General features: G+C 39.5%; 2 protein-coding genes and 1 non-coding gene across 7 annotated transcripts in view; 2 read left to right on the top strand and 1 right to left on the bottom strand.

The window, feature by feature from the left end:
• Positions 1-5,097, bottom strand: part of REEP3 (receptor accessory protein 3) — a 99,169-nt gene extending 94,072 nt beyond the window's left edge. For 2 of the 5 annotated variants that reach the window (XM_027091877.1, XM_027091878.1), the window contains exon 1: positions 4,883-5,039. In XM_027091877.1, coding sequence (XP_026947678.1) covers positions 4,883-4,914 — 32 coding nt within the window. In that variant the 5' untranslated portion in view covers positions 4,915-5,039. Of the gene's footprint in view, positions 1-4,882 lie in introns of all 5 variants that reach the window. The other 3 variants (XM_027091880.1, XM_027091881.1, XM_027091879.1) reach the window with 3 other exon arrangements.
• JMJD1C (jumonji domain containing 1C) overlaps positions 4,604-24,938 on the top strand; it is a 308,347-nt gene continuing 288,012 nt past the window's right edge. Inside the window, exon 1 of the mRNA XM_027091871.1 lies at positions 4,604-4,720. The gene's annotated coding sequence lies outside the window, so the exon portion shown is untranslated. The remainder of the gene's footprint in view (positions 4,721-24,938) is intronic.
• On the top strand, positions 12,037-12,109 carry TRNAG-UCC (transfer RNA glycine (anticodon UCC)). Its single transcript has one exon. It is a non-coding gene; the product is annotated as a tRNA-Gly (tRNA).

Below are 24,938 nucleotides of genomic sequence, written 5' to 3'. Positions count from 1 at the left end.
CAATTAAAGAAAGAAGACTTAGGTTTTACTAGTACTGCCAGATAATAAAATTATGGTAAAAGGAAAATTAAAATGTGTTTAAGATGTAAAAAGGGAAATGCAGATTTATGGAATTTAAAAGGAATTCTCCAAATTTATCTAATTCTGTATGAGAAAGTAGTGCTAATCAAATATCTGGAGTAAATACTTTAGAAGTGAAAAAGAAATCACAAAGTAAAAAATGAACAAGTTGAACTGTGAACTGTGTTTAAACTGTAAACTCTCTATATAAGTAAAAGTAAAATATCTAAAGAGAAGTACGGTTAGATTGAGAAACATACTTGCATCAAATAGGATTTAAGGTTAATTTCTTTATTATGTAAGGAGCTCAGACAAACAAGTAAATTATTAGCTAACCAAGAGATAAATGCGTAAAGTGCATAAAGATTATTTGCACAATATGTGATATAATAAATATTAGAACAGATATTAAACCTTGCAAATAAGAAACAAAATGCAAAAGAAAACAGTGAAATCTGTTATATTCATTAGGAAAGTATAAAAAAGATTAAAGCCTCCTAGTCTGGCTACACTGTCATAAAGACAGTACTCATACATTGTTGGTGGCAGTGAAAAATACTAATATCCTTCTGGACAGCAATGTGGAAATCGGTATCAATGGTCATAAAAATATTTATAGCCTTTGACTCAGAAATAGTCCTCTTGGATATTATCCTAAGGAAATACTAAAAAGTATATATGAATGATGTCCATTGCAGCACTATAATTACATTGTAGCATTACCTATGATAATGAGATATTAGAAATGATCTAAAAGGAAAATTAAAACATAGAAGAATGGCTATGAAAATTATGAATACTGCCCTGATCAAATAGAAGATATAAGATTTCAGAGCAACACAGACGATGCTTACCATATAACAATTAATGGCAGTGTAAAAAATATTTTACTATACTCTTAATTACAAGTATGTCACCTACACAAAGAGACAGAAAGAAAAATGTAAATTGAAAATAGTTTAAACATTCAGTATGCTGGGACTAGAGTGAAATACGTTCTTCCTTGTTCTAATAACAACTACTAACAGTTACTGAATACTTACCATCTACCTGATGATGGAGAATGGACATTATTGTATGCGAGCACATTTAATCTTATGGGGTAGGCTACAGCCAATACTAAATGGCAGAGCTGATATTTGAATTCAGGCAATCAGTCTTTAGTCCTGATCTTCACCACAATCTATGCTGTATACACAAATTAAGAAAAGGTAGAAAATGGGGTTTCCCTCAACTTCTAAGAATCATGTTTTAAAAGGTAAGGTTATGGGTATCACATATTGTATCACATATACTATCATTTGGTAGTCTCAGATTACTATCCCTTAATAATTGCTAACTAACCTTTCCATTTTGCCTGTAAAATTAAGGTAAGTTGATTTTAAACAGACTGGAAAAAAAATGAAAATCCTCTCATAGCATCACAGAATGCTACAGCTGTACAAAAGAGTTTGGAGGGTCTTCACTGGCAGTCCAGTGGTTAAGACTTGGCCTTCCAATGCAGGGATGCGGGTTCGATCGCAGCCAGAAAACCAAAACATAAAACATAAGCAATATTGTAACAAATTCAATAAAAACTTTAAAAACTGTCCACGTCAAAAAAATCTTAAAAAGATTTTGGAGACTACCAGATCCCTCTACCTCTACAGAGTAAGAAACGGAGGTCTACTATCAGTGACAGGTTGACTCAAGGTCATTCAGCTGGTTAATACAACCAAAGCTAGTTCTAAATTCCAGGTTCTCAATGATAACAATAATGAGAATCATAGTCCAATGATACTTCTTGCTATACCATCTTACTCTTCTTCCTTGTTAAAAAAAAAAAAAAATCTATGTACATATTACGTTTTAAGGGCACAACAAATGCCAAGCACCACATTTGGTGTGCTTTAGTTAAACTAATTTAATCTTTACAACAGTTTCAAGGAGGTAAATATTATAACCATTTTAAGACAAGAACAATGAAGCTCAGGTTTAGTATGTTGCCCAGGACCATGCAGTTATTAACTGGCATCCAGGTCTGATAACCAAGTCACTGCTCTTCCCAGAAATGGTCTGCCACAGGGCTTGGGGAGAAAGTGCTCATGCACACAGGGAGCTCTGGTTAAAGAGGGTCCTTATGTTCCCCGCACATGCCACCAGAGGTTCATGTTGAGAGAACTGTCTGATCTTTCTTCAGGCTGAGGATTAGCTGGCTGTTCCAGTAGATTAGAAAGAATGTAGTTAATCTATCTGCTGGTGTGAAAAAGGTTTCCAAGTTTGTGTAAACCCTGGGGGTTGATCCTTTGTGCTGTTATGGGTGATCAAGGGAGTAGAAAACATTCAGTGCTTAGAGAGTAGGGGCAAAATATAATGATGGTTATATTCCCTGACAAGTGTGCTTTTTTTTTTTGCGGTACGCAGGCCTCTCACTGTTGTGGCCTCTCCCTTTGTGGAGCACAGGCTCAGGACACGCAGGCTCAGCGGCCATGGCTCACAGGCCCAGCCGCTCCGCGGCATATGGGATCTTCCCGGACTGGGCCACGAACTCATGTCCCCTGTATCGGCAGGCGGACTCTCAACCACTGCGCCACCAGGGAAGCCCCAAGTGCTCTTTTTTAATACGCTAGTTGTTCAAGGGCTCATGAAATACATTTCCAGACACCTGATAAACACCTTCCCATGACCTTTTCTCCCTCACTATTTTGCTCCCTTTCCTTTTCCTCACACTTTCAATTCTGTAGGTTCTAGCATTGCGGGTTTTAATCCTCTCTCTCCAGTTAGGGAACCCCTTAAGTGGTCTCCCCATTTTCAGAGTCTCTCCATTCACAACCATCTCACACAGGGAGAGAATCTTCTAAAGCAAGGCCATTGCTGCCTAATAATAGCTATCAATTCTTCATGAAATTCCTTGAAAACAGGCCCCAGCCTACCTTTCCAGCTTTCTCTCTCCTCAGTCTCTTAAGTCCTAGGTAACTAATCTGGGCTTTCCCTCCTCTGTTCTTTGGCTCACAGTGATCCCTTTATCTGGAATCCTCTCCATTTTCATCTCTGGCTGTCCAATTTCGGTCTGTCCTTTAAGGCCCATCTCAAATGTAATCTCCCTTGCTTTTTCTGATTCTCCAACCAGATATATTCCCTTCCTTGTCTAAACTCTATAGCTCTGGGTGTAACTCTTAGAAGACTTGACCTGTACTGCAGGTATCGGTGTATTCCAACTGGCAGTTCCATTAAGATCAGTTATGTGTTAATAACCTCTGTGTTCTAGATAGCACCTAGAAAAGACACTCATACTCATAGTTAATGATCAAAATCAAAAATCTGATTTTCAGTAATGAAAACTAAAAGTGCTTCACAATTTTCTGTCAGTTAAAGAACTGGTTAAAGGAACCCAGAGAATAAAAAAAAAAATGTCTTAATGGGATACTTGATTTCCTAGGTGCTGACACAACAATTGATAGACATCTTCTAGGTCTGGAAAGGTATGTCTGTGTGATGAAAATGTAGGCTCAAAGAAGGCCCCAAAAGGCTAAAAAAAAACACAAAACAACTTAAGACATCTTTGCTATGCTTTCATTTTTTGAGTTTTAGTTTTGTACAGATGAACATGGGACACTCTGAAGCTTTAAAGCTAAAAACTATACCGAGGAAGAAAAAACTGATTAAGACAATCAAATAACACATTTTGAATACTACTGTAAATCAGGTTAAACAGGGCTACTAAGCGATTAATTCACTCTCCAAAAAACACACACAAAAAACAAAAAACCCAACAGAAAAATTAGCTCCTTTTCCCCATTGAGAAATAAATTAAAAATCTGGTAATGCTACTTTTCCCACATTATAAAGCTAATCAGAGAAGCCTACCACCTCATAAAAACATTTCATAAAGGTACAGAGATAATACTACTCCTACAGACATCATGATTAATGAATCCACGGGCCCCTGGCTGTAACTACGTCATTGTTTACTTCGTGACTTTTGTTTTCGAGGAGGAGGTTAAGTCAGGGAGGATGGGAGGAAATTAAATTGAAACCCAACAAATACCTTTACAGAGTAAACACCACCACTCAACTAATTTTTTTTCTTACGGGCCCGTAGCACTTGTTGGTAAAAACACAATGAACCGATAATTTGAACAAAGGCAACAGGCACCTGCAGCCTCTCAATCCCTTTGCAAATATTTCCACTAAGATAGGGCCAAATTCTGGGGTCTGGACGAACAGGCGAGTGTCACCATTCAATAATGAGCTCCTTTCTCGATAAGCTGTAAACCTCGAGGCACCTGAGACCCTTCCCAAGGATCTGAGCTGGGAGCGGTCTCGGATTTTTAGACAAATCTCTCCTCCTACCACACGTGATCAGCCACCCTGGGAGACCCGCAACGCACGATACAAAGGCTCGGCGCTGCCACGGCATCCTCAGGAGGATCGCGGAGCCTCCCGCGCTCAGTTTCTGAGGAGCTTGCGCAGGGCGCCGCCGCCAGGCGCGCCGCTCCCGGGCCCGCAGGGCGGTGCCGCGCAGCGCGGGGAGCGGGAGCGGGGAGCGCGCGCCGCCTGCCCTGCGCGCCTGCCCACCCAGCGCCGGGGAGCAGGGCAGACGAGCTGCACGCAGCCCGGCCGCGCCGCAGCCGCCGGGCCCTCCGCCGACGCAGGGAGCCCCGCAGCGACGTGGACTAGGGTGAGGAGGCCGAGGGCTCCCAGACCCCGGGCAGGCCCGAGGCCAGGCCAGCCCACCCCGCCCAGGCCCCGGCCTTGCCTTCTCCTCCTGGCTCCTAGCCCCCCCCCACCCTTCCCCCGGGCCTCGCGTGGGGGGTTCGGGGGCGCAGTGAGCGGCACTTACACCACGGCTCTGGAGATGATCCAGGACACCATCTTCCCGGGGGCTTGGACCCCACCTCGGGGGCGGGTGGGCGCCAAGCGTGGCGGACCAGGCCGCCAACGGCAGGCCGCGCGCTCGCCGGCTCCTCGCGCTCCCCGGGGCCGCGCTGGCGCCCTCGGGAGCTGGGCCCCGTGTCTGCGCGCGGCGGCCCGAGCTGCGCTGCGGTCGGTCCCCCGCCCGTCCCCGCCCGCCGGCGGAGCCGCCGCCGAGCCAGCCAGTCCCGCCCCTGCGCTCCGCTGATAGGCGGCGGCGGCGGCGGCGGCGCGTTGGCCGAGGCCAGGTCTGGGTTGCCGGGCTCCGGGGGCTGGGCTGGCGGGACCCCGGCCCGCGCCGGATGGCGTTGTGGCTCGGATATCTGGGCTCTCACTTCCCTCTTCCTGCCCCTTCTGTCCCTGGGAAGTCCACCTGGCGTGGCGCGGGGGGCGTGGGGGGGGGGGGGGAGGCGGAGGCTGAGGAAGGGGACGTGTGGATAGGGGTTGTGAGTGCCTGTGTGAAAAGCAAAATAGTAGCAGCAACTCTGTGTCCGATAGAATCCTCTAGACCAGGCCCTAGATTCTGGAGAGGAGAGATTTTGAGATGTGTTTAGCCACATCCGGTGTTCTCACTGTTCACTGAGGCCCTGGACGTCCTCAAAGTACCGCATTTTAAGGCAAACGTCGGGAGGATCTTTGCACAGGCCTGTGTGTATCAGGAGTCTTCTGGTGCGTGGTGCAGTGCAGGGAGGGGCAGAAGGAGGAAAGCATTGGATTTCAAGTTTGCAGTAGTGGGTGTATAGATACCACTGTTCTGGGCCTCTTAAGGCAACTTTCCATCACAACATCTGCAAAGCCTGTTTTACAAACACACCTCTGACCTGCTAGATACTCAAAGTAAAAGTTGGGCCTAGGATTCCTGACCTGTCATGCTATTTACAGCTGTCTATTTTTGGGGAGGTTGGATTACTGCTTACACCTTACAGCTCTTTCAGGTATGATAATTTAAGGAGACAGAATTTAAAATCTGATTTTTTTTGGTGGCAGTACCAAGTCGAGAAAGTGATCTTAAAGTTTAATTATCATCTTATTTTTTTTTCTGTTAAGACGATGATAAAAGATAATTCTAGTATTCAGATGGTACGAAGAATAAAGGATGAAATGGGCGCTTTAAGCCTTTAATTGAAAGTTGAAAGCCCCAGGAAATATAACAACTTATTTTGTGACCATACTCTAATTTATTCTTTTTGTTCCTCAGTTTCCCCATAGTAAAAAGAGGCTGATAATACTACAGCTTACCTCCTGCCTTCCAGGGATGACATAAAGCATGCTAAATACATGTTTAGAAAGTTCTCCCACTTGCTTGGGAGAAAATCAAAAGCAAATATAAGATTGTTTTGAATTCTTTTAAGGTCCCAGATTCAATACATTTAATAATATTTTCATTATTTAAGGAATGAAATCAGAAACTGCTTTCTGCTCTTGGGTTAGGTTCTTTTGCTTATTTACCCATATTTAGAAAGTATATTTTAATTTCAGGGATCTCACTAATGAAAATTTGCATTTGTTCAGAATCTTATTTTTGGCCATTATTCAACATTATTTGGGGATCACATGTGCCACATAAGCACCAGTTTTCTGGAAAATTCTCTTGCCCAGTAAAACTCAAAGTTACTTGAATGGCATTCAGATTCCTCCGTAAACAGGTCCTGAAATGTTTTTTACAGCCTTAATTTTTACTGCCCTCCCAACCTCTAAAGTACCCTTTCCCTACCATTTTTCTCTGAACCAAGCTGTATTTTCACCCTCAGTGCCTATGCCCAGACTTCATTTTTTATTTAATGATTTGCGTCCCATTCTCTACCTGTCAGAGTTTTTCAGTGTGCTCTGCCATGAAGATGTCCTTGATTTTCATAGTTATTCATAATTTTCTCTAGGTCCCCAGAATTTATTACTTGAATATCTATTTAATACCTGTGTCATTCTGCTTTATATAATGGTTATGTTTTACCTATGCCTAATCTACTGGATGGTAAAATGTTTAAGGACAGGTATGGTATATTAGTTATTTGTGTTTTCCTAGTGTCTAGAATAGGGTAATTGCCCAGTAAAAGTTTGAATAATGTTTTTTAGTACAGTCACTCTCTTAAGTATGAAAACTTTATGAAATTTCAGCCTTGAACAGTGGAAGTCTCTTAAAGCTGTCTTTCTTGCCTTCTTATTTTGGAGGGGTCATCATTCTGAATATTATTTCACTGCATCACAATACACTAATGCTTTCAGGGGTTGTTGAGATATATAGGACTGCTCACTGCTCTCTGAAATGTCTGTAGGCTGCTGTGTGTTAAATTTCATCCTGTATGCTTGTTATATCTTCAACCTCCTCCACATTCATGTCACTTTTTGCTGCTCTCAATCTGCAACAGCCCCCTTCTTCACATCTCAATATGCCGTGTGTTGGAAACCACCTACCCTGTGCTACAGACAATTTGTGGAGTCAACCTTTTACAACTCAGAGCCTAGGTAGTGTTTATTCCCGTTTTGTACACTGGAAACTGAGGTTTAGAGAGCTCACTGAATGGCCAAATAACGCATAGGTGATAGAACTGGAACTCTAATCCACGCTTCCCGAGTGCTCTTTACATTATACTGTGATAGTTGAATTGTGTTTAAGGCAGTGGGTCCAGATGGGGGTTCCCTCTAGGAGGAAGTTGGGAGGCATTTTTGGGGGGTTGTTGGAGTGATTGGGGCTAACCACTAGCATTTGATGGGTGGGGGCCAGGGATGCTATATATATATATATATATATATATATATATATATATATATATACTCTTTGTAAATGCACGGGCTGTCCTGGACAAAGAATGTTCCCATGTCCTGCAAGGTTTAGGAATATCCTGCCTGACATTTGTGTAATACGTGTAATTATATGAACCTGGAACCTCCATTTTACATATAAACCATGGTTTTAACTGAGACTGAATTTTCCAGTGTCTGTTTCCATGCAACTGCTGTGCGAAAGAAAGATTTGTTTCGTTCACAACTTAATCAAGAGTTGTTTACAGTTTTGGAGAATTGCATCACAAACTACTTTGCATTCATAGCTGTCATGGTTAGCTACTAATTACTCTTGTATGTCTTCTAGTTCAGTTTTGTTTCAAGATTAATATATTGAAATACATATTATCTTATTTTAAATGATTTTCATTTCGCTTTTCCATTCATATTTTATTTAGGATACGTGGGTTTGTTTGAAGTCTGTAGGGAGATTGTTTTAAATTTCATTTCAGGGTGATAAAGCAGAAGATAGAAAATATTTTATGAAAGGGGGACATCAAGCCTGATACGGTTGAGAACTCTTAGCCTAAACAAAGAGTAATTTCATCTGAGGAGAAGTCTCACATGGGAAGTACCCAGATTTTAGTAGTGGGTGTATAGTTGAGATTTAGTAGTACGTGGCCATTAGGTAAGTGCTTCATGGTGTAAGACAAGGCTCTGGAGACAGTGGGGGAAAAGGAAATACATTACCTGCTGCCTTTTAAAGCGTGGTCTCTTTTGGTGTACTTGAGATCATTTCTTGTTTACAAGATGGAAAATTGTTTCTTTAAATACTAAACTTAATTGATTTTTAAAAAACATATTACTAGTATTCATTTGAGCACTTCCGTCATTGTATTCTACAAAGACTTTTCTTTGGGTATTGAGTTTAATCATGGTGGGATGCAGCATATTTAGGGCAAAGGACATCAGGAGACCTATTTTAATTGCCAGTAATGTGATATGTGGCAGGTTGATCTGTTTCCTGTTAAATGGGGTTGATAATGTTATGATGATCCAATGCAAGGGGTTTTAAAAACTAAGGGTAATTAGACTATTAAAAAGAATTGGTTTCTCTTCTGCATTTTCACTTAGAGTTCCTGGGAGATATGTGGATTATGTGTCTTCTACATGTTAAAGGAGTTTATTTATTAGGAAAAAAAAGAGAGTGGGAAAGTATCTAGGAGAGCAGATAGTGAGAGAATTACAGGGTACAGAGATAGTATCTAATCTATATAATTAATGAGGATGCTATTGAAACTAAATACTAGGTCACCTGCACGTTTCTGTTGGAGGAGTATTTTCAAGTGCTTGAAAATATTTTTATTTATAGAAAGGCTAAAATGACTAAATGAGTCTACCTTTCATAGTTGTTTAGAAAATAGTGTGAGGGAGAGGATCTTAAAGAGAATGACTTAAAAGACAAAACCTGTTGTTTTTCCATCTGCTGCCAGATGAATGTTTTTTGTCTTAGCCAGTTTGCTTTATGGTATTATGGTTACAACAGAGGTCAAATTTGGCAGATGACATTGAAATCAAATTATAAGAAATAATATTGAAAATAAAGTAATTGGATTGCATTAGAATAGAAAGATTAGATTCTTTTTTTTTTTAACATCTTTGTTAGAGTATAATTGCTTTACAATGGTGTGTCAGTTTCTGCTGTATAACATCAGCTATACATATACATATATCCTCATATCTCCTCCCTCTTGCGTCTCCCTCCCACCCTCCCTATCCCACGCCTCTAGGTGGTCACAAAGCACGGAGTTGATCTCCCTGTGCCATGCGGCTGCTTCCCACTAGCTATCCATTTTACATTTAGTAGTATATGTAAGTCCATGCCACTCTCTCACTTTGTCCCAGCCTACCCTTCCCCCTCCCCGTGTCCTCAAGTCCATTCTCTACATCTGGGTCTTTATTCCTGTCCTGCCCCTAGGTGAAAGATTAGATTGTGAATTAAGTATTTGATAGTTATTAGCTAACATTCCATGAAGAAAGCAAAATATGTCTGTGATGGCTGGATCTAGGGAACACATATCTGAGGTTCTTATACATTTGAGGTAGCAGCTTTGCTTACAATGATTATGGATTTAGACATATTTGAGGCACTTTTACTATTCATTTAAATCATAGTTCCCAGTTTTGAAATCAAGGTAGATCTATGATTTCGGGTATTATTCAGGTGCATATGGGGGTTGTTATGATGTCATTTACAGAGAGCTGAAATATTTGATAATTCTGTTATGTCTAGTAAGCAGAACTTTAAACAATTTTTGTTGATGTTTTTGAGTGGTAGTTGAAAGCACCCGGAATAAAATTCAAAAGGGTGAACAATGAAAAGTTAGTCTGTTAGTCTTCTTCTATCACCTGTCTCCAGCTATCCAGTTCCTTTAGAGGCGTATCTCTGTTGCCAGGTTTTGTTTTGTTTTGTTTTTTGGCCAAGAGTAAAGTCTAGAACGAGACCCAATTGTATATAGGTATTTAGTCTAAGATAAAGGTAGAATATTACATCAGTTGGGACATGATAGATTTATTTAGTAAATGATTTTATGGTAGCCAGGTAGCCATTTAATAAAATCTGAAGAAAAAGTAGTTCTGGATGGATAAGAACTGTAACTGTAAAAACTAAAAGTACCATGAAAGTATAAAAAGAAAACGTGAAGGTAATAAAATCATGATAATAATGGAAAGCCCTCTCAAAGCATGCCATAAAATCAGAAGCCAAAAAGGCAAATTTCATAGACTTGATTGCATAAGAATTTAAAAACCCTATGCCTTCAAAAAACAGTATAAATAAAATTTCAAGACAAATGACAAATTGGGGAAAAACATTCGTAAAACCCAACAAAGGTTAATATTCTTAATATACAAAGCACTCATTAAAAAAAGCATTAATTAAAAATGTGTCTCAAAATTCAGAATCTCTGGTTTCCAGTCGGGGATGTAAGAAGCAGCTTAGGAGTTGCAACTCTAACAACAAGTGAAAAGCTGAACAAACTAAAAAATCAACAATTCTTCTTAGATGCTTCAGAGAAGTAAGGTCATAGGTCATAGGATAAACTGCTGTCTCCCAAATTTGAGAAACAGGCAGATACGGAGAATCACAACTCACTGGAGTGGAAACCTCTGCAAGAACCAGTGCCAGGGTAGGAAAACCTAAACTGTAATTGAATCTGGAGGCTCAGGGTGGACAACTCTGAGAGTTAAAAACTGCAAGAGAATCCAGTCATAGGAGCTCTACCCGATCTTCACAGTTAGTATTGAAGAAAAATTCCCCCTGCTGGAAGCAGGGAAACGAAAAAGAAACCATTTTGAAATATACCAGTGCATGTGCTCTTCTTAACAAAGTATGCCCTCGGGAGAAGCTCTTTCACCAGAGCCTAACCTAACTGGCGGAAGGGAAATACCCCACACCAGCCAGCTCTAGTCTTCCACCGGGGCAGGGGGAGGGGAGGAGGGAAAAACTCAATTTGAGCCCTTCTAGCCATACATGTAGGGGAAGGGAAATACATAACTCCTGCCCCTTCCAGCCATCCTGTCCCATCTAAGGGAGGTGGGGACTGAGAAGCATTGGTGAAGTTTACAGTCCAGAGGTTTAGGGTCACTGGAAGACTGAGACCTAATCATAGGACTATAGAATGCTCCCCCTTCCCCACCATACCACTACTTTACCACAGTTCCTTTTACCCAGTGCTTCATGTCTGTCTTTCAACAAAAAATTACAAGGCATCTAAAAGGCAAAAAATCCATTTGAAGCGACTGAGCAGTCACCAGAACCAGAGTCAAATGTGGAAGGAATGTTGGAATTATCAGACCAGGAATTTAAAGAAGAACTATGATTAATATACTAAGGGTTTTAATGGGGAAACTAGACAACATGCAAGCATAGATGGACAGCGTAAGCAGAGAGGTAGAAATTCTAAGAAAGGATAAAAAAGGAGTGTCCCTTCTAACCATTGCTTTTCAGCATCATACTGGAAGTCCAACTTAATGCAATAAGATAAGAAAAGGGAAAAAATTATACTGAATGGGAAGAAATAAAACTGTCTTTGTTTGCAGTGTTATTTCTACATGATTGTGTAAAACATCAGGAGTAATTGACAAAAAGATTCTTGGATTATAAGTGATGATAGCAAAGTTGCAGGATACAAGATTAATATAAAAAAGTTAATTGCTTTCCTATATGCTATCTGTGAACAAGTAGAATTTGAAATTGAAAGCACAATATCATTTACTTTAGTGTCCCCCAGATGAAAAACTTAGGTATAAACCTAACAAAATTAAGATGTATTTGAGGAAAACAATATAACTCTGATTAATTCCCTGGTGGTCCAGTGGTTAGGACTCTGCACTTCCACTGCTGGGGGCCCGGGTTCAATCCCTGGTCAGGGAACTAAGATCCTGCAAGCCCCACAGGGTGGCAAAAAAACAGAAACAATAACAAAACCCCAAAACTCTGAACGAAATCAAAGACTAAGTGGAGAGATATTCCATGCTCATGGTTAGGAAGACTCAATAGTGTCAAGATGTCAGTTCTTCCCAACTTGGTCTGTAGGTTCAGTGCAATCCAAATCAAAATTCCAGCAGGTAATTTTGTAGATATTGACAAACTGATTCTAAAGTTTGTATGCTGAGGCAAAAGACTCAGTAGTCAACTCAGTATTGAAGAAAAATAAAGTCAGAACTGACACTACCCGACTTTAAGACTTGCTATAAAGCTACATTAATCAAGACAGTATCGTATTGGTGAAAGAATAGACAAGTACATCAGTGGAATAGAATAGAGAGCCCAGAAATAAAAGCATACAAATATAGTCAACTGAACTTTGACACAAAGAAGCGAAGGGAATACATTGGAGCAGAGATATTCTTGTCAACGAATAGTGCTGGTACAACTGGACATCCACGTGCAAAGATGGATCTAGACATAGACCTTATGGCCTTCCATAAAAATTAACTGAAAGTGTATCATAGACCTAAATGTAAAATGCAAAACTCTGAAACTTCTAGAAGATAACATAGGGGAAAACTTAAGTGGCCTTGAATATGGCAATGATTTTTTTAGGTATAACACCAAAGGCATTATCCATGAAATAAATAATTGATAAGCTGAACTTCATTAAAATTAAAAGCTTTGCAGATGAATAGGCAGAGGACAGAGGATTTTTAGGGCAGTGAAACTATTCTGTATGTTGTTACAGTGGTATAAATATGTCGTTATACTTTTGTCCAAATCTATACAATATACAATAGAGTGGATTCTAATGTAATCTGTGGACTTTGGGTGATAATGATACGTCAATGTAGGTTCATCAGTTCTAACAAATGTAACGCTCTGGTGGGGATGTTAATAGTGGGGAGGTTGTTATGTGTGTGGGGACAGAAGGTATATGGGAACTCTTTGTCCTTTACCTTCAATTTTTTTTTTTTTTTTGCTGTACGCAGGCCTCTCACTGTTGTGGCCTCTCCCGTTGCGGAGCACAGGCTCAGCAGCCAGTGCTCATGGGCCCAGCCGCTCCGCGGCATGTGGGATCTTCCCGGACTGGGGCATGAACCTGTGTCCCCTGCATCGGCAGGCGGACTCTCAACCACTGCACCACCAGGGAAGCCCCTCCCCTCAATTTTTGTGAACCGAAAACTGCTCTAGAAAATGAAGCTTATTAATGAAAAAAAAATCTTGGTAGAAAAAAAATGCACAAATATCAACACATAATTTATAAAAGTGGTGCAAATGGCCAGGAGAAACTGTAATCCTAACTGATTTACGAATACACTTGGTCCAAATTCAGAACTGGGTCTTGTTCAAGAAGCATCGTTCAATCCCAAAAGTTATTAAAAAGGAGTTCCATTTTTCCTTCAAAGAGCATTAAAGGGAATTTAATTCATAAACCAGATTATTCTTGCAAGGTCTTTTCTCCTCCCCATTTCTCTTACTGCCCTGGGGCTTCTTACAGGTCACACTCTAAAGCTTTTTCCTCAGATCCCAGCTAACAAGATCACTTCCCCCCAACATTTCTTACTTGTTGCCTTTATTATGTTGGTCAACTTAGTATCAGCAAGTCATTCCTTTTTAAGAAAGAAGGAAGTGGAAGGAGGAGGGCTGTGGACATTCACATGTTAATCAAATTTTCCATGTCATACTAAGAAAATGTTTTCAGTTTCACTGATTATTAGGAAAATCCAGATAAAAATTTTCTTTCTTATTGCCAAAGTGTCAGATAGAGTATTATTGCTTAGCTGTTGGTGAGAGTGTGTGGTACTCCTAAGTCCCTATTGAAATTTTTTTGGGAGAAATAGTACATGTTTATATGTATGTTATATTTACATATTTGTAGGTGACAGGCCTTTAAGTCCCCGTTCTAAGAATTTATCCCCGGCCTTTTAGTTCAGTCTGTGTGAGTATGGGCCCATCAAGTATGTATTTAAAAGGTTTATTTTCATCCTCTTTCTGTTACGTTTTCAAAAGTGACTCCAATGTATATATCTCAAAATTGTTTGTGCAACCTGTGTTCAAAACCTATGATGGTTCTTAAAAGAATAGGTTCCAGTTTCTATTCCAGACCAACTAAATCAGAATCTCTGGGTATGGCCTAGGGATCTTTTTAAACAAGCTAACATAATTAGATATAAAATTAACTATATGGTTAAATAATTAGAGCCATTCTTTCGGGCTCTCAAGTTTGTGAACTTCTGCTTTGATCAAGCTCCAATCCCATCCGCCCTAACCCTGGAAGGACTTGAGTGGAATACTTGTCAATCCTTAATTCTTTGAATTTCAGTTCTCCTTACCTTACCTTGAAATTCCTTTATATAATTTACCACCCTCCTTTTTTTTAAAAAAAATATTTTATTCCTGGTTCTAAGAAATCATGTACCCCTTGCTAAAAATCACTCGAAGAAGCTCTTCATCTTTCTTTCACAACTCCTTCCAGATACTCTGTGGTCTTTCTTCCTTCTCTCCTTCCCTAACACCTTCCCTTCTTTACTGCATCCTATTTTTGAGACTTATCCTGTTGTTACTTGTGACTGTAGTTCATAGATTTCCACCACTATGTAATATCCATCATATGTAGTATATACAATATATTTTTCATTCCAAATAAGGATATTTTGGATGTTTGAAAAACTTTTTTTGCTCCAGCTGCTTATGTTAAGGTTTATCTAAGGTGTGTGATATGTAAAGCATCACATTTAAAGCATAATAAATATCATATTTTAAAAATTGTAGATATGTTTATGATTGTCATCCTTCCTACTAGGTTTTAAGCTTCTTGAAAGCAGGAGTTGTGTCTAACACATCTCATCGTGCGTTACCAACCTTGCATATAATAATAAATATTTGCTTAACTGAGTTGAATTTTGTTCTTTACTGTTCATGCAGCACCCTCTTAAAAACCCAGTTTTCTATAAGCCTCAAATTTCACAAGAGAGAACTATTTATAAGCAAAATACTTAGCCATGTTGTAATACGTGAAAATCGCATTAAAAATTTCAGCAACTTGATCAAAATAAATATGAATTAGCAGGATAATGTCAAGAATTCTTAGTTCTTATTTGACAGTTTTAAATTGGTACATTCTTGAAGTCTTTTAAAATATTAAGCTATCACTTTAGTTTCTCTTTCTAGAGATGGAAGTAATAACCTCTAGTTAATTGTGTAATATTTAACTAGTGTTTACAAGCAGCTTTCATTTCTCCGGTCTAGAATAATAGGAATAATGTTAAAAATTCTAACAGAAAAAGAGAAAACTGGTTATATTTTTAAACATTAAGGAATGTTTAGCTTTATGATTAATTTTATTATAGGACTTGTACTATTCTTTTAATTTTTATTTTATATTGGAGCATAGTTGATTAACAATGTTGTGTTAGTTTCAGGTGTACAGCAATGGCCTTGTACTATTATATTAAAAAAAAAACTGTTGCTAATAGGGTCATATTGGTACTATGTTGAAAAGTTTCTTGAAGGCAGCGCTCTCATGCTTTTTATTCACCTGTCCTGGGCCTGGCACATTGGCTTCAGTTCACGATAAGCACTGTACTAAGGAGCCTGGTTTTATGATCCCAGCTCTAGCTCGTTAAATGATTAGACCTGAGCAAGTCAGTTTACCTCACTGGACTTCGGTTTCCTCATCTGCAAAATAAAGGTAAAACTTCAGACGGCTTGTTGTTGTTTTTTTAACATCTTTATTGGTGTATAATTGCTTTACAATGGTGTGTTAGTTTCTGCTTTATAACAAAGTGAATCAGCTATAGGTATACATATATCCCCATATCTCTTCCTTCTTGCGTCTCCCTCCCACCCTCCATATCCCACCCCTCTAGGTCGTCACAAAGCACAGAGCTGATCTCCCTGTGCCATGCGGCTGCTTCCCACTAGCTAGCTGTTTTACCTTTGGTAGGGCATATATGTCAATTCCACTCTCTCACTTCATCCCAGCTTACCCTTCCCCCTCCCCTTGTCCGCAATTCCATTCTCTACGTCTGTGTCTTTATTCCTGTCCTGCCTCTAGGTTCTTCAGAACCTTTTTTTTTTTTTTTTTAGATTCTATATATATGTGTTAGCATATGGTATTTGTTTTTCTCTTTCTGACCTACTTCAGACTCTAGGTCCATCCACCTCACTACAAATAACTCAATCTTGTTTCTTTTTATGGCTGAGTAATATTCCATTGTATATATGTGCCACATCTTCTTTATCCATTCATCTGTCGATGGACACTTAGGTTGCTTCCATGTCCTGGCTAGTGTTGTGGTCAGAAAAGATACTTGATACGATTTCAATTTTCTTAAATTTACCAAGGCTTGATTTGTGACCCAAGATATGGTCTGTCATGGAGAATGTTCCATGAGCCCTTGAGAAGAAAGTGTATTCTGTTGTTTTTGGATGGAATGTCCTATAAACATCAATTAAGTCCATCTTGTTTAATGTATCATTTAAAGCTTGTGTTTTCTTATTTATTTTCATTTTGGATGATCTGTCCATTGGTGAAAGTGGAGTGTTAAAAGTCTCCTACTATGATTTTGTTACTGTTGATTTCCCCTTTTATGGCTGTTACCATTTGCCTTATGTATTGAGGTGCTCCTATGTTGCGTGCATAAATATTTACAATTGTTATATCTTCTTGCATTGATCCCTTGATCATTATGTAGTGTCCTTCTTCATCTCTTGTAATAGTCTTTATTTTAAAGTCTATTTTTTCTGATATGAGAATTGCTACTCCAGCTTCCTTTTGATTTCCATTTGCATGGAATATCTTTTTCCATCCCCTCACTTTCAGTCTGTGTGATTCCATTGCTGTCTGAAGAAGGGGGCAGGAGGTATTTGCACCTGCTAGTGTTGGAGGATCTCCTGCAGAGGCGGGGGGTGGCTGTGTCTCACTGCGGGGACAAGGACCCTGGCAGCAGAAGTTCTGGGAAGTACTCGTTGGCGTGAGCCCTCCTGGAGTCCGCCATTAGCCCCACCAAAGAGCCAGACTACTTGTTTTTATAGGGTTATTAAGGTAATCCTTTAGACTGCTTGTCTTCATAGGATTATTAAGAGAATTAAACAAGGTGTATGAAATCCCTTTATAAGCTGAACACTGTGATGGGGATATGAGATATTATTTTTAGATTAGTAAAAATCCAGCACAAATATTCAAGACCACCTTTTAACACTGAATTTGGGAGAAGCGTACTGTCATGTATGGGAAAAAGAATATTTGCAGATAACCACGGCCCAGGGTAATGTGCCAGGCAAAAACGTTTATTGATTTTGAAGAAGTTCATAGGAAAGGGAGAGATTGCTCTGTTTGGGGGAAAGGACTCAGATGCTTCGAAAGATGATACTTTGGTAGGGTCTTATACTAGTAGAAAAGAGAGACGAGAACACAGGCAAGGAGTCTTGAAAGTTCAGTGCAATGCTGGAAATCAAGTAGAAATACTGTATTAGAGAAGCGGAGCCTGGAGTGTATGTCTGTCAGTGCCATACTATCTATAGGCTATGAGGAACCCTTCCAAGGACTTTAAGCAGGGGAGTATTGTTAGATGGGCCTTTGTGATCCTTCATCAGGATGAGCGATGGATTTGAGGAAATACTGGAGGCAGGGTGATCAGTCCCAAGGCTATTATGTTAATCTGGGGGGAAAATGATCAGGGATTTAACCAAAGGCTCTTAACTTGGGGTCTACAAATTAGGTGTTCCTGGATAGAATTCAGGAGGCCGTGAACTTAGAAGGTGAAAAATTGCACTTTTCCCCACTACACCTTTCCTGAAAGTTAGCATATCCTTCAGCTATGAATGTAGGAAACAAACGACGGGAATATTTGTAGTACTTTTAACTTTTTGTCAATAGAAATAACAAATATTTTCATATCCCATTAAAATCGTTGCAGGTGTCTTGAAATATTACTTACACCACACGTCGTTACTCTGAAACTATGGTAGTTATTAGGTCTGCTCTGAGGTCTTATTATTGAATGAGTTGATAAAGAAGCACATATAGTGTTACCAAATCACATTTTCTTTTACTGTTTTGATAACTGTATTTCAATACAATTGGTTTTTTTGTAATCCCATACTTAAGAAATTTCTTAAAAAACTAAAACGTTATTTTGATTCCAAGTTTGATTAGACTACTAAAGGGGCTTATGACACAAAAAGATTAAGAACTCTTGGTAAACCGAGGCAGTGGCTCTTCCAGAATGTACTGGTACTTTGTGATTTTTGGCAAGTCGCATTAACAAGTTTGAGTCACTTTACTTCTCTAGAATAAAGCAGTTGAACTAAATGATCCATGAGATCTCTTCCAGCTCTAAAATTCTGCTCTTGACTTGACCCCCTCCAAACCAACATTTCCATAGGCTGTCCCATCTCACTAAACCACATCACTCTCCAGTCAGTACATCAAGTGAAAAATGTAGGACTTACCCTTGATTTCTTTTTTTTCTCACCTGTCCTCACCTGTCTTCTCCAAGTTCTCTCAGTTCTACTTCCTAACCTTCTGAATCTCTGTACCTTTCTCTCTCTGCCACCTCTCTCAGCTGGACTACTGCAAGCCCTCTAATGGATCTTCCTATTTCTGTTCTTCACCTGCTACAGTCTGTAACCTGCATAGCAACCAGAGGGGCCATTTTAGTACACAAATGATAGGACTTTGTAAAGCTTAAAACCCCCTCCAATGACTTTCCTTGCACTTGGATTAAAAACCCTGGGTGAGCTGGCCCCTGCTTGTCTTTCCAGCTTCATCTGCTGTCACTCTCCTCCTGGCCCCCTAAGCTTCAGCCACTGGCCTTTTTTCTGTTCCTATAAACATGTCATCCTACTTTCTGTCTTAAGGTCTTTGCATTTATTGTTCCCTACTCCAAAATGAGCAACTTTCCCCTCCGTATTGGATTCTTAATGCCATTCAGATTCCAGGGAGCCTCCTTCATTGATCACCCAATCTAACATAGTCACCTAATCACTCCTACATCATCCTATTCCGGTCCTCTACAGTAGTACTCACCACTGCTGCTGTTCTTGTTTTCTGTCTCCTCTACTTAGAACGTAAAGTCTGTTAGAGCAGGAACATTGTCCTGTTTTGCACTTGTTATATTCCCAGTACCTAAAAATAGATGTTGATTGAAATATTTTGTATTATTTCATTACATTAAGTCTTAGTCCGTGAATATTTCGGACTACACTAATTACTATGAGAATATTCAAACTAGTTGCATTTTAAAACTCACAGGGGCTAGTGTTAGCTTGAAGAGCGGAAAAAGTGTCCAGAGCAAATAAAATGGGGAATGAGAAAGAGTTCATAGTTATTGACGATTTGATAATGTCATTATATAGGAAATAAAAATAATACTAAAGATTCCAAGGAAGTGAATCATAAGTTGTTTCATTCAGAGAGTTGGGGATGGGGCGGTTGTGAGTCAGCTGTATAACATCCTTTAGGATTTTCATTGGTTAACTCTAGCTAAAAAAGTACAAAAGTAAATAATGACTTTATACCTTGGGTATGATTTTTTTTTAATTTAATTTAATTAATTTATTTTTTATACAGCAGGTTCTTATTAGTTATCTGTTTTATACATATTAGTGTATATATGTCAATCCCAATCTTCCAATTCATATTAATAGTTTTTTTTTTGCTGCACCACGCGGCTTGCGGGCTCTTAGTTCCCTAAACAGGGATATAACCCAGGCCCTAGGCAGTGAAAGCACAGAGTCCTAACCACTGGACCACCAGGAAATTACGGATATTAAAATTTTTGTTCACAAGCTGCCCATAGCATTTTTTTTTTTTTTTTTTTTTTTCGCGGCCCGGGGGCCTCTCACTGTTGTGGCCTCTCACGTTGCGGAGCACAGTCTCCGGACGCGCAGGCTCAGCGGCCATGGCTCACGGGCCCAGCCGCTCCGTGGCATGTGGGATCCTCCCGGACCGGGGCACGAACCCGTGTCCCCTGCATCGGCAGGCGGACTCCCAACCATTGCGCCACCAGGGAAGCCCTGCCCATAGCATTTTATGGAATGTGTGCCAACCAAAATCAGCTATAATATTATGGTCATTTTAGAAAGTCATGGTAGAGTATGGCTTGTAGCAGCTCAAGTGGAACTAGCAAGGAAGCAGAAAAGGGAAAAGAGAGCACTTATGAGACACAAGCATGTGAACTCTGGTGGAGTTAGGTACTTCTTAGTCCATCAGTATGATCCAGATCCCAGTGATGGGGGCCGGGATAGAGACCCAGTGATCATACCCTGAGCAGCTTCCAGGAGGTGGTCAGTAGTTGAAGAAGCAGAGCTAGGCAATTGGACAGAGGGTAAGTCAGTCAGCAAGTAGTGAGGAGAATCAGAAAACAATTGCAGGATACCAGGTAAATTAAAGAATTGTCCAGGGCTTCCCTGGTGGCGCAGTGGTTGAGAGTCCGCCTGCCGATGCAGGGGACGCGGGTTCGTGCCCTGGTCTGGGAAGATCTCTACATGCCGCGGAGCGGCTGGGCGCGTGAGCCATGGCCACTGGGCCTGCGCGTCCAGAGCCTGTGCTCCGCAACGGGAGAGGCCGCAACAGTGAGAGGCCCACGTACCGGAAAAAAAAAAAAAAAAAAAAGAAAAAATTGTCCAGGATTCATAGCAAAGAATAAAAGTTGAGTCAACTTCAGCTGCCTTTATTCAGCTCATCCTAGTAATTGAGAGCTAATCTCAAAGTTTCCTAGGCCTGCCAATGGTAATAAAAAGCAGCTGGTGGGTTATGAGTGTGAGATTTGGAGGGAGGAAGAGACTGGAGTAAGGGTGGAGCAGACATATTTCTGGGGTAGAAGCGTTTGTTAGGCAAAGAATCAGACGTTGTTAGATCCATCTTAGATCGTTGAGGTCATTTAGTCCATCGTTTCCCCAAATTTTCACACAAGATATCTCTTAAACTGTTTTCTCATTTTGAATCGCATATTACAAAAATATTTTTCCTCAAAACCTTTGATTATTAATGATTTGCCTCCCCATTTTTTTACCAAAGACTGTAATTAGAGCAGCATATGCTGTGCATACTGAATTGACGTTAAGTTCAACTAAAGGAAAAAAAAAAACTACAATTTTAGCTACCTTGTATGGCATTTACAGTTAAATGGTTTAATTGGTTGTTTCATGTAGATTTTTCAAATATTAAAAATAACCTATGGCTTTTAGAGGTTGAGAGCTTTGGAGCTTGGCCATTGAAGCCCTAAATTTATTTCTCAGGCCCTTTGACTTGAAATCTTTGTCACTTAAGAGTATGTCATTTTGCATAGGGTACTTAGCTCTAAGACTTAGTTTCCCCATTTGCAAAATGAGTATAATAATAGTATCTACTTCAGGAAGTTATTTTGAGGATTACGTGAGATAATGCTTTTAAGCACTGGCATATTGCCTGTTACATAGTACAGCTTCAATAATTATTAGCCATTATTCTGTTTTTATAATTGTTATTGCTATTTGGAGCTATGCAGCTCATATTCCTGGGATTGTAGATTTTGGTTTCAAAGTTTGATCTTTTTATCCCCAGGAATTGATTCCCTCTCCTTTAACCCCAGGAAAGATGGAATTGAGAAAAGAATTTATTATATTGGCAGCTGTGACTGGAGGGGGAATGAAGAGCTGGCAGGTTTGTAAAACCTCTAGCCTTTTCAAAACAACAGCTGTGCTCCATTCACTGAGCACAGAGCGAGGGGAAACAAGCCTCAGCTTCAAAAATAAGTGGATTATGGAGGTGCCGTAATGAGCTGCTGCTGATGTTTTAGAGGTTATCTTATGTTGAAGTAAGGAGACAGAAGGGGTGAGATTTGCAAATTGGCAAAATTTGTAAAAATGATGCTCACCTTAAGTGTGTTTCATGCACTCCATTTTATTGCAACACACTTCATAATTGGAATCTATGAAAATGAATGTACATAAAGTAAAGTATATTTCCTTGGTAGCTGTTGGCATGTTATTTTAACATGGGAAGAAAAATGTTTCCCTTAGAAGTTGTATTTCAGTCTTACTCATTTTAGAAAAGATTATTAAATGGTGAATTAGCTAGATTTTAAATACTGAAATGAAGTCTTTACTCTCGCTCTACCTCCTTCCCTCTCTCCCTCTCTTTTCCTCCCCATAGCACCACGAGTTTGTTCTCAGGTGGTGATTTTGCTGGAGAATTAATAAAATAATCGCCTGGCAGAAATAGTGGTACTATTCTTAATAAAATGATTTTTTTTATCGTGAAAAGAATCTTATATTTAACACCTTTTAAGAGTAAGTACAGGGAGAAAGAACTGAAAAATCTAACATGGTAATACGGTTTTTTAACTTTAAAATCAAAGCACAATTAACATCAGTACCTTTGGTTTAGTCCTGCAATGAATCAATTTTTGTCTTCTGCAGTACCTGTGTAGCTGGTGTAAAACTTACTGATGCTGATTGTACGATTAAATTGCTTGCCTTTCTGATTCTTAAAACGAAAATAATATAAACTCTCCTCATAGTATCCAATAAGGTGGCATTGAAGGGAGCTGATAATATGAGCATTCGTGTAACCTGATTAAGGTACAAGGTCCAGCAGGTCCAGGAGCTCAGACCTGCATTCAGGCTCTGGCCCTACCTATTATGACTGGGATTCTTGGGCAGGTTACTCAGTTTTTGAATCTTCTGGTCTTCATCAGTAAAATGGGAATTATGAAATCAATCTCATAGGGATGTAATAGTTCATATGTGCTATAATTCTAAAGTGCTGTTCAGAGGGGCAAAACATTATTTATTTAGTGCAGTATGTTGATTAGGTTTGGTGGTTCTCTACCAAGTCACCTTTGATAGTTAAATATTCATTTGTTATGGACAGTTCTAACACATGAATTATATGACTATCCTCTTACTGGGTCACTCATATTTACCCCTAGTTAAGCCATAAAATGTGCCTAATTAAAGGCTGATCTACTTAATGGGAATATGTTTAAATAGACTCGGTACAAAGTAAATTACTAAATATTAAGTAGTAGAGTTTATTGGGGTGATAGCATTATCCCAATCTTTTTTTTTTTTAATCAGAGCAAATTTTAAAAAACTTAGATACAAGGGACGTATAATGTTATATCAGTTTCAGTTGTACAGCATGATTCCATATTTGTATATCTTGTGAAATGGCCACCACAATAAGTCTAGCCAACATCCACCATGACACATATTTACAGTTTTTTTTTCTTGTGACAAGAACTTTTCAAATTTACTCTCTTAGCAGCTTTCAAATGTACATACATTACAGTATTAACTATAGTCACCATGCTTTACATTACATACCCATGACATTTATTTATCTTTTTTAAGTTGAAGTATAATTGACATACAAAATTATGCTAGTTTCAGGTGTACAATATAATGGTTTGATATTTGTATATATTGTAAAATGATCACCACAGTAAGTCTAGTTAACATTCATCAGCATACATGGTTACAGAACTTTTCTTTCGTGATGAGAACTTTTAAGATTTTTTTCTCTTAGGAACTTTAAAATATACAATACAGTATTAACTAGCATTGTCATGCTGTGCATTACATCCCTGTGACATTTATTTTATAACTGGAAATTTGTACCTTTTGACTCCCTTCTTCCATTTCACCCACCCTCCACTCCCACACCCTCCTGCCTCTGTTCTCTTTATCTGTGAGCTTGTTTTTTTTTAAAAAAAATAGATTTCGGGCTTCCCTGATAGCGCAGTGGTTGAGAGTCCGCCTGCCGATGCAGGGGACACGGGTTCGTGCCCCGGTCCGGGAGGATCCCACATGCTGCGGAGCAGCTGGGTCCGTGAGCCATGGCCGCTGGGCCTGCGCGTCCGGAGCCTGTGCTCCGCAACGGGAGAGACCACAACAGTGAGAGGTCCGCGTACCGCAAAAAAAAAAAAAAATAGATTTCACATATAAATGAGATCATATGGTATTTGTCTTTTTTTGTCATATTTATTTCACTTGGCGTATGCCCTTAAGGTCCATCCATGTTGTTGCAAATGGAAAGATTTCTTTTCTTGTCTTTTCTTTTAAACGGCTGAATGATATTCCATTTTATACACACACACACACACACACACACACACACGCATGCGCACACACACACACACACACACCCCCCACAATTTCTTTATCCACTTACCCATCAATGGACGCTTGGGTGATTTCTGTATTTTGGCTATTGTATGTCATACTGCAGCAAATGCGAGGATGTGTACATTATTTTTAGCGAGTTTTTTCATTTTCTTCAGATAAATAACCAGAAGTGGAATTGCTGGATCATATGGTAGTTCTGTTTTCAATTTTGTAGGGACCCTCCATGTTGTTTTCCATAGTGGCTGCACCAGGTTACATTCCTATCAACAGTGCACAAGGGTTCCCTTTTCTCCACATCATTGCCATCACTTGGTAGTTCTTGTCCTTCTGATAATAGCTATGTTAATAGGTGTGAGATGGTATCTCATTGTGGCTTTGATTTGCATTTCCCTGATGACTAGTGAAGTTGAGCATCTTTTCATGTTGGCCTTCTTTATATCTTTTGAAAAAATGTTGATTTAGATCCTTTGCCCATTTTTTAATGGTATTATTTTTTGCAAATGGTATTTGTTGCATGAGTTCTTTATATATTTTGGATATTTACCCCTTATCAGTTATGTGATTTTCATTTTGTTGATGGTTTCCTTTGCTGTGCAGAAGCTTTCTAGTTTGATGTAGTCCCACTTGCTGATTTTTGCTTTTGTTGCCT

The sequence above is a fragment of the Aethalodelphis obliquidens genome, unplaced genomic scaffold (assembly GCF_003676395.1).
Source record: "Aethalodelphis obliquidens isolate GAN/ISIS:26980383/991018 unplaced genomic scaffold, ASM367639v1 scaffold73, whole genome shotgun sequence".
NCBI lineage: Eukaryota > Metazoa > Chordata > Mammalia > Artiodactyla > Delphinidae > Aethalodelphis > Aethalodelphis obliquidens.
Note: the sequence above shows the minus strand (reverse complement) of the source record. Positions and strands in the feature narration are given on the sequence as shown.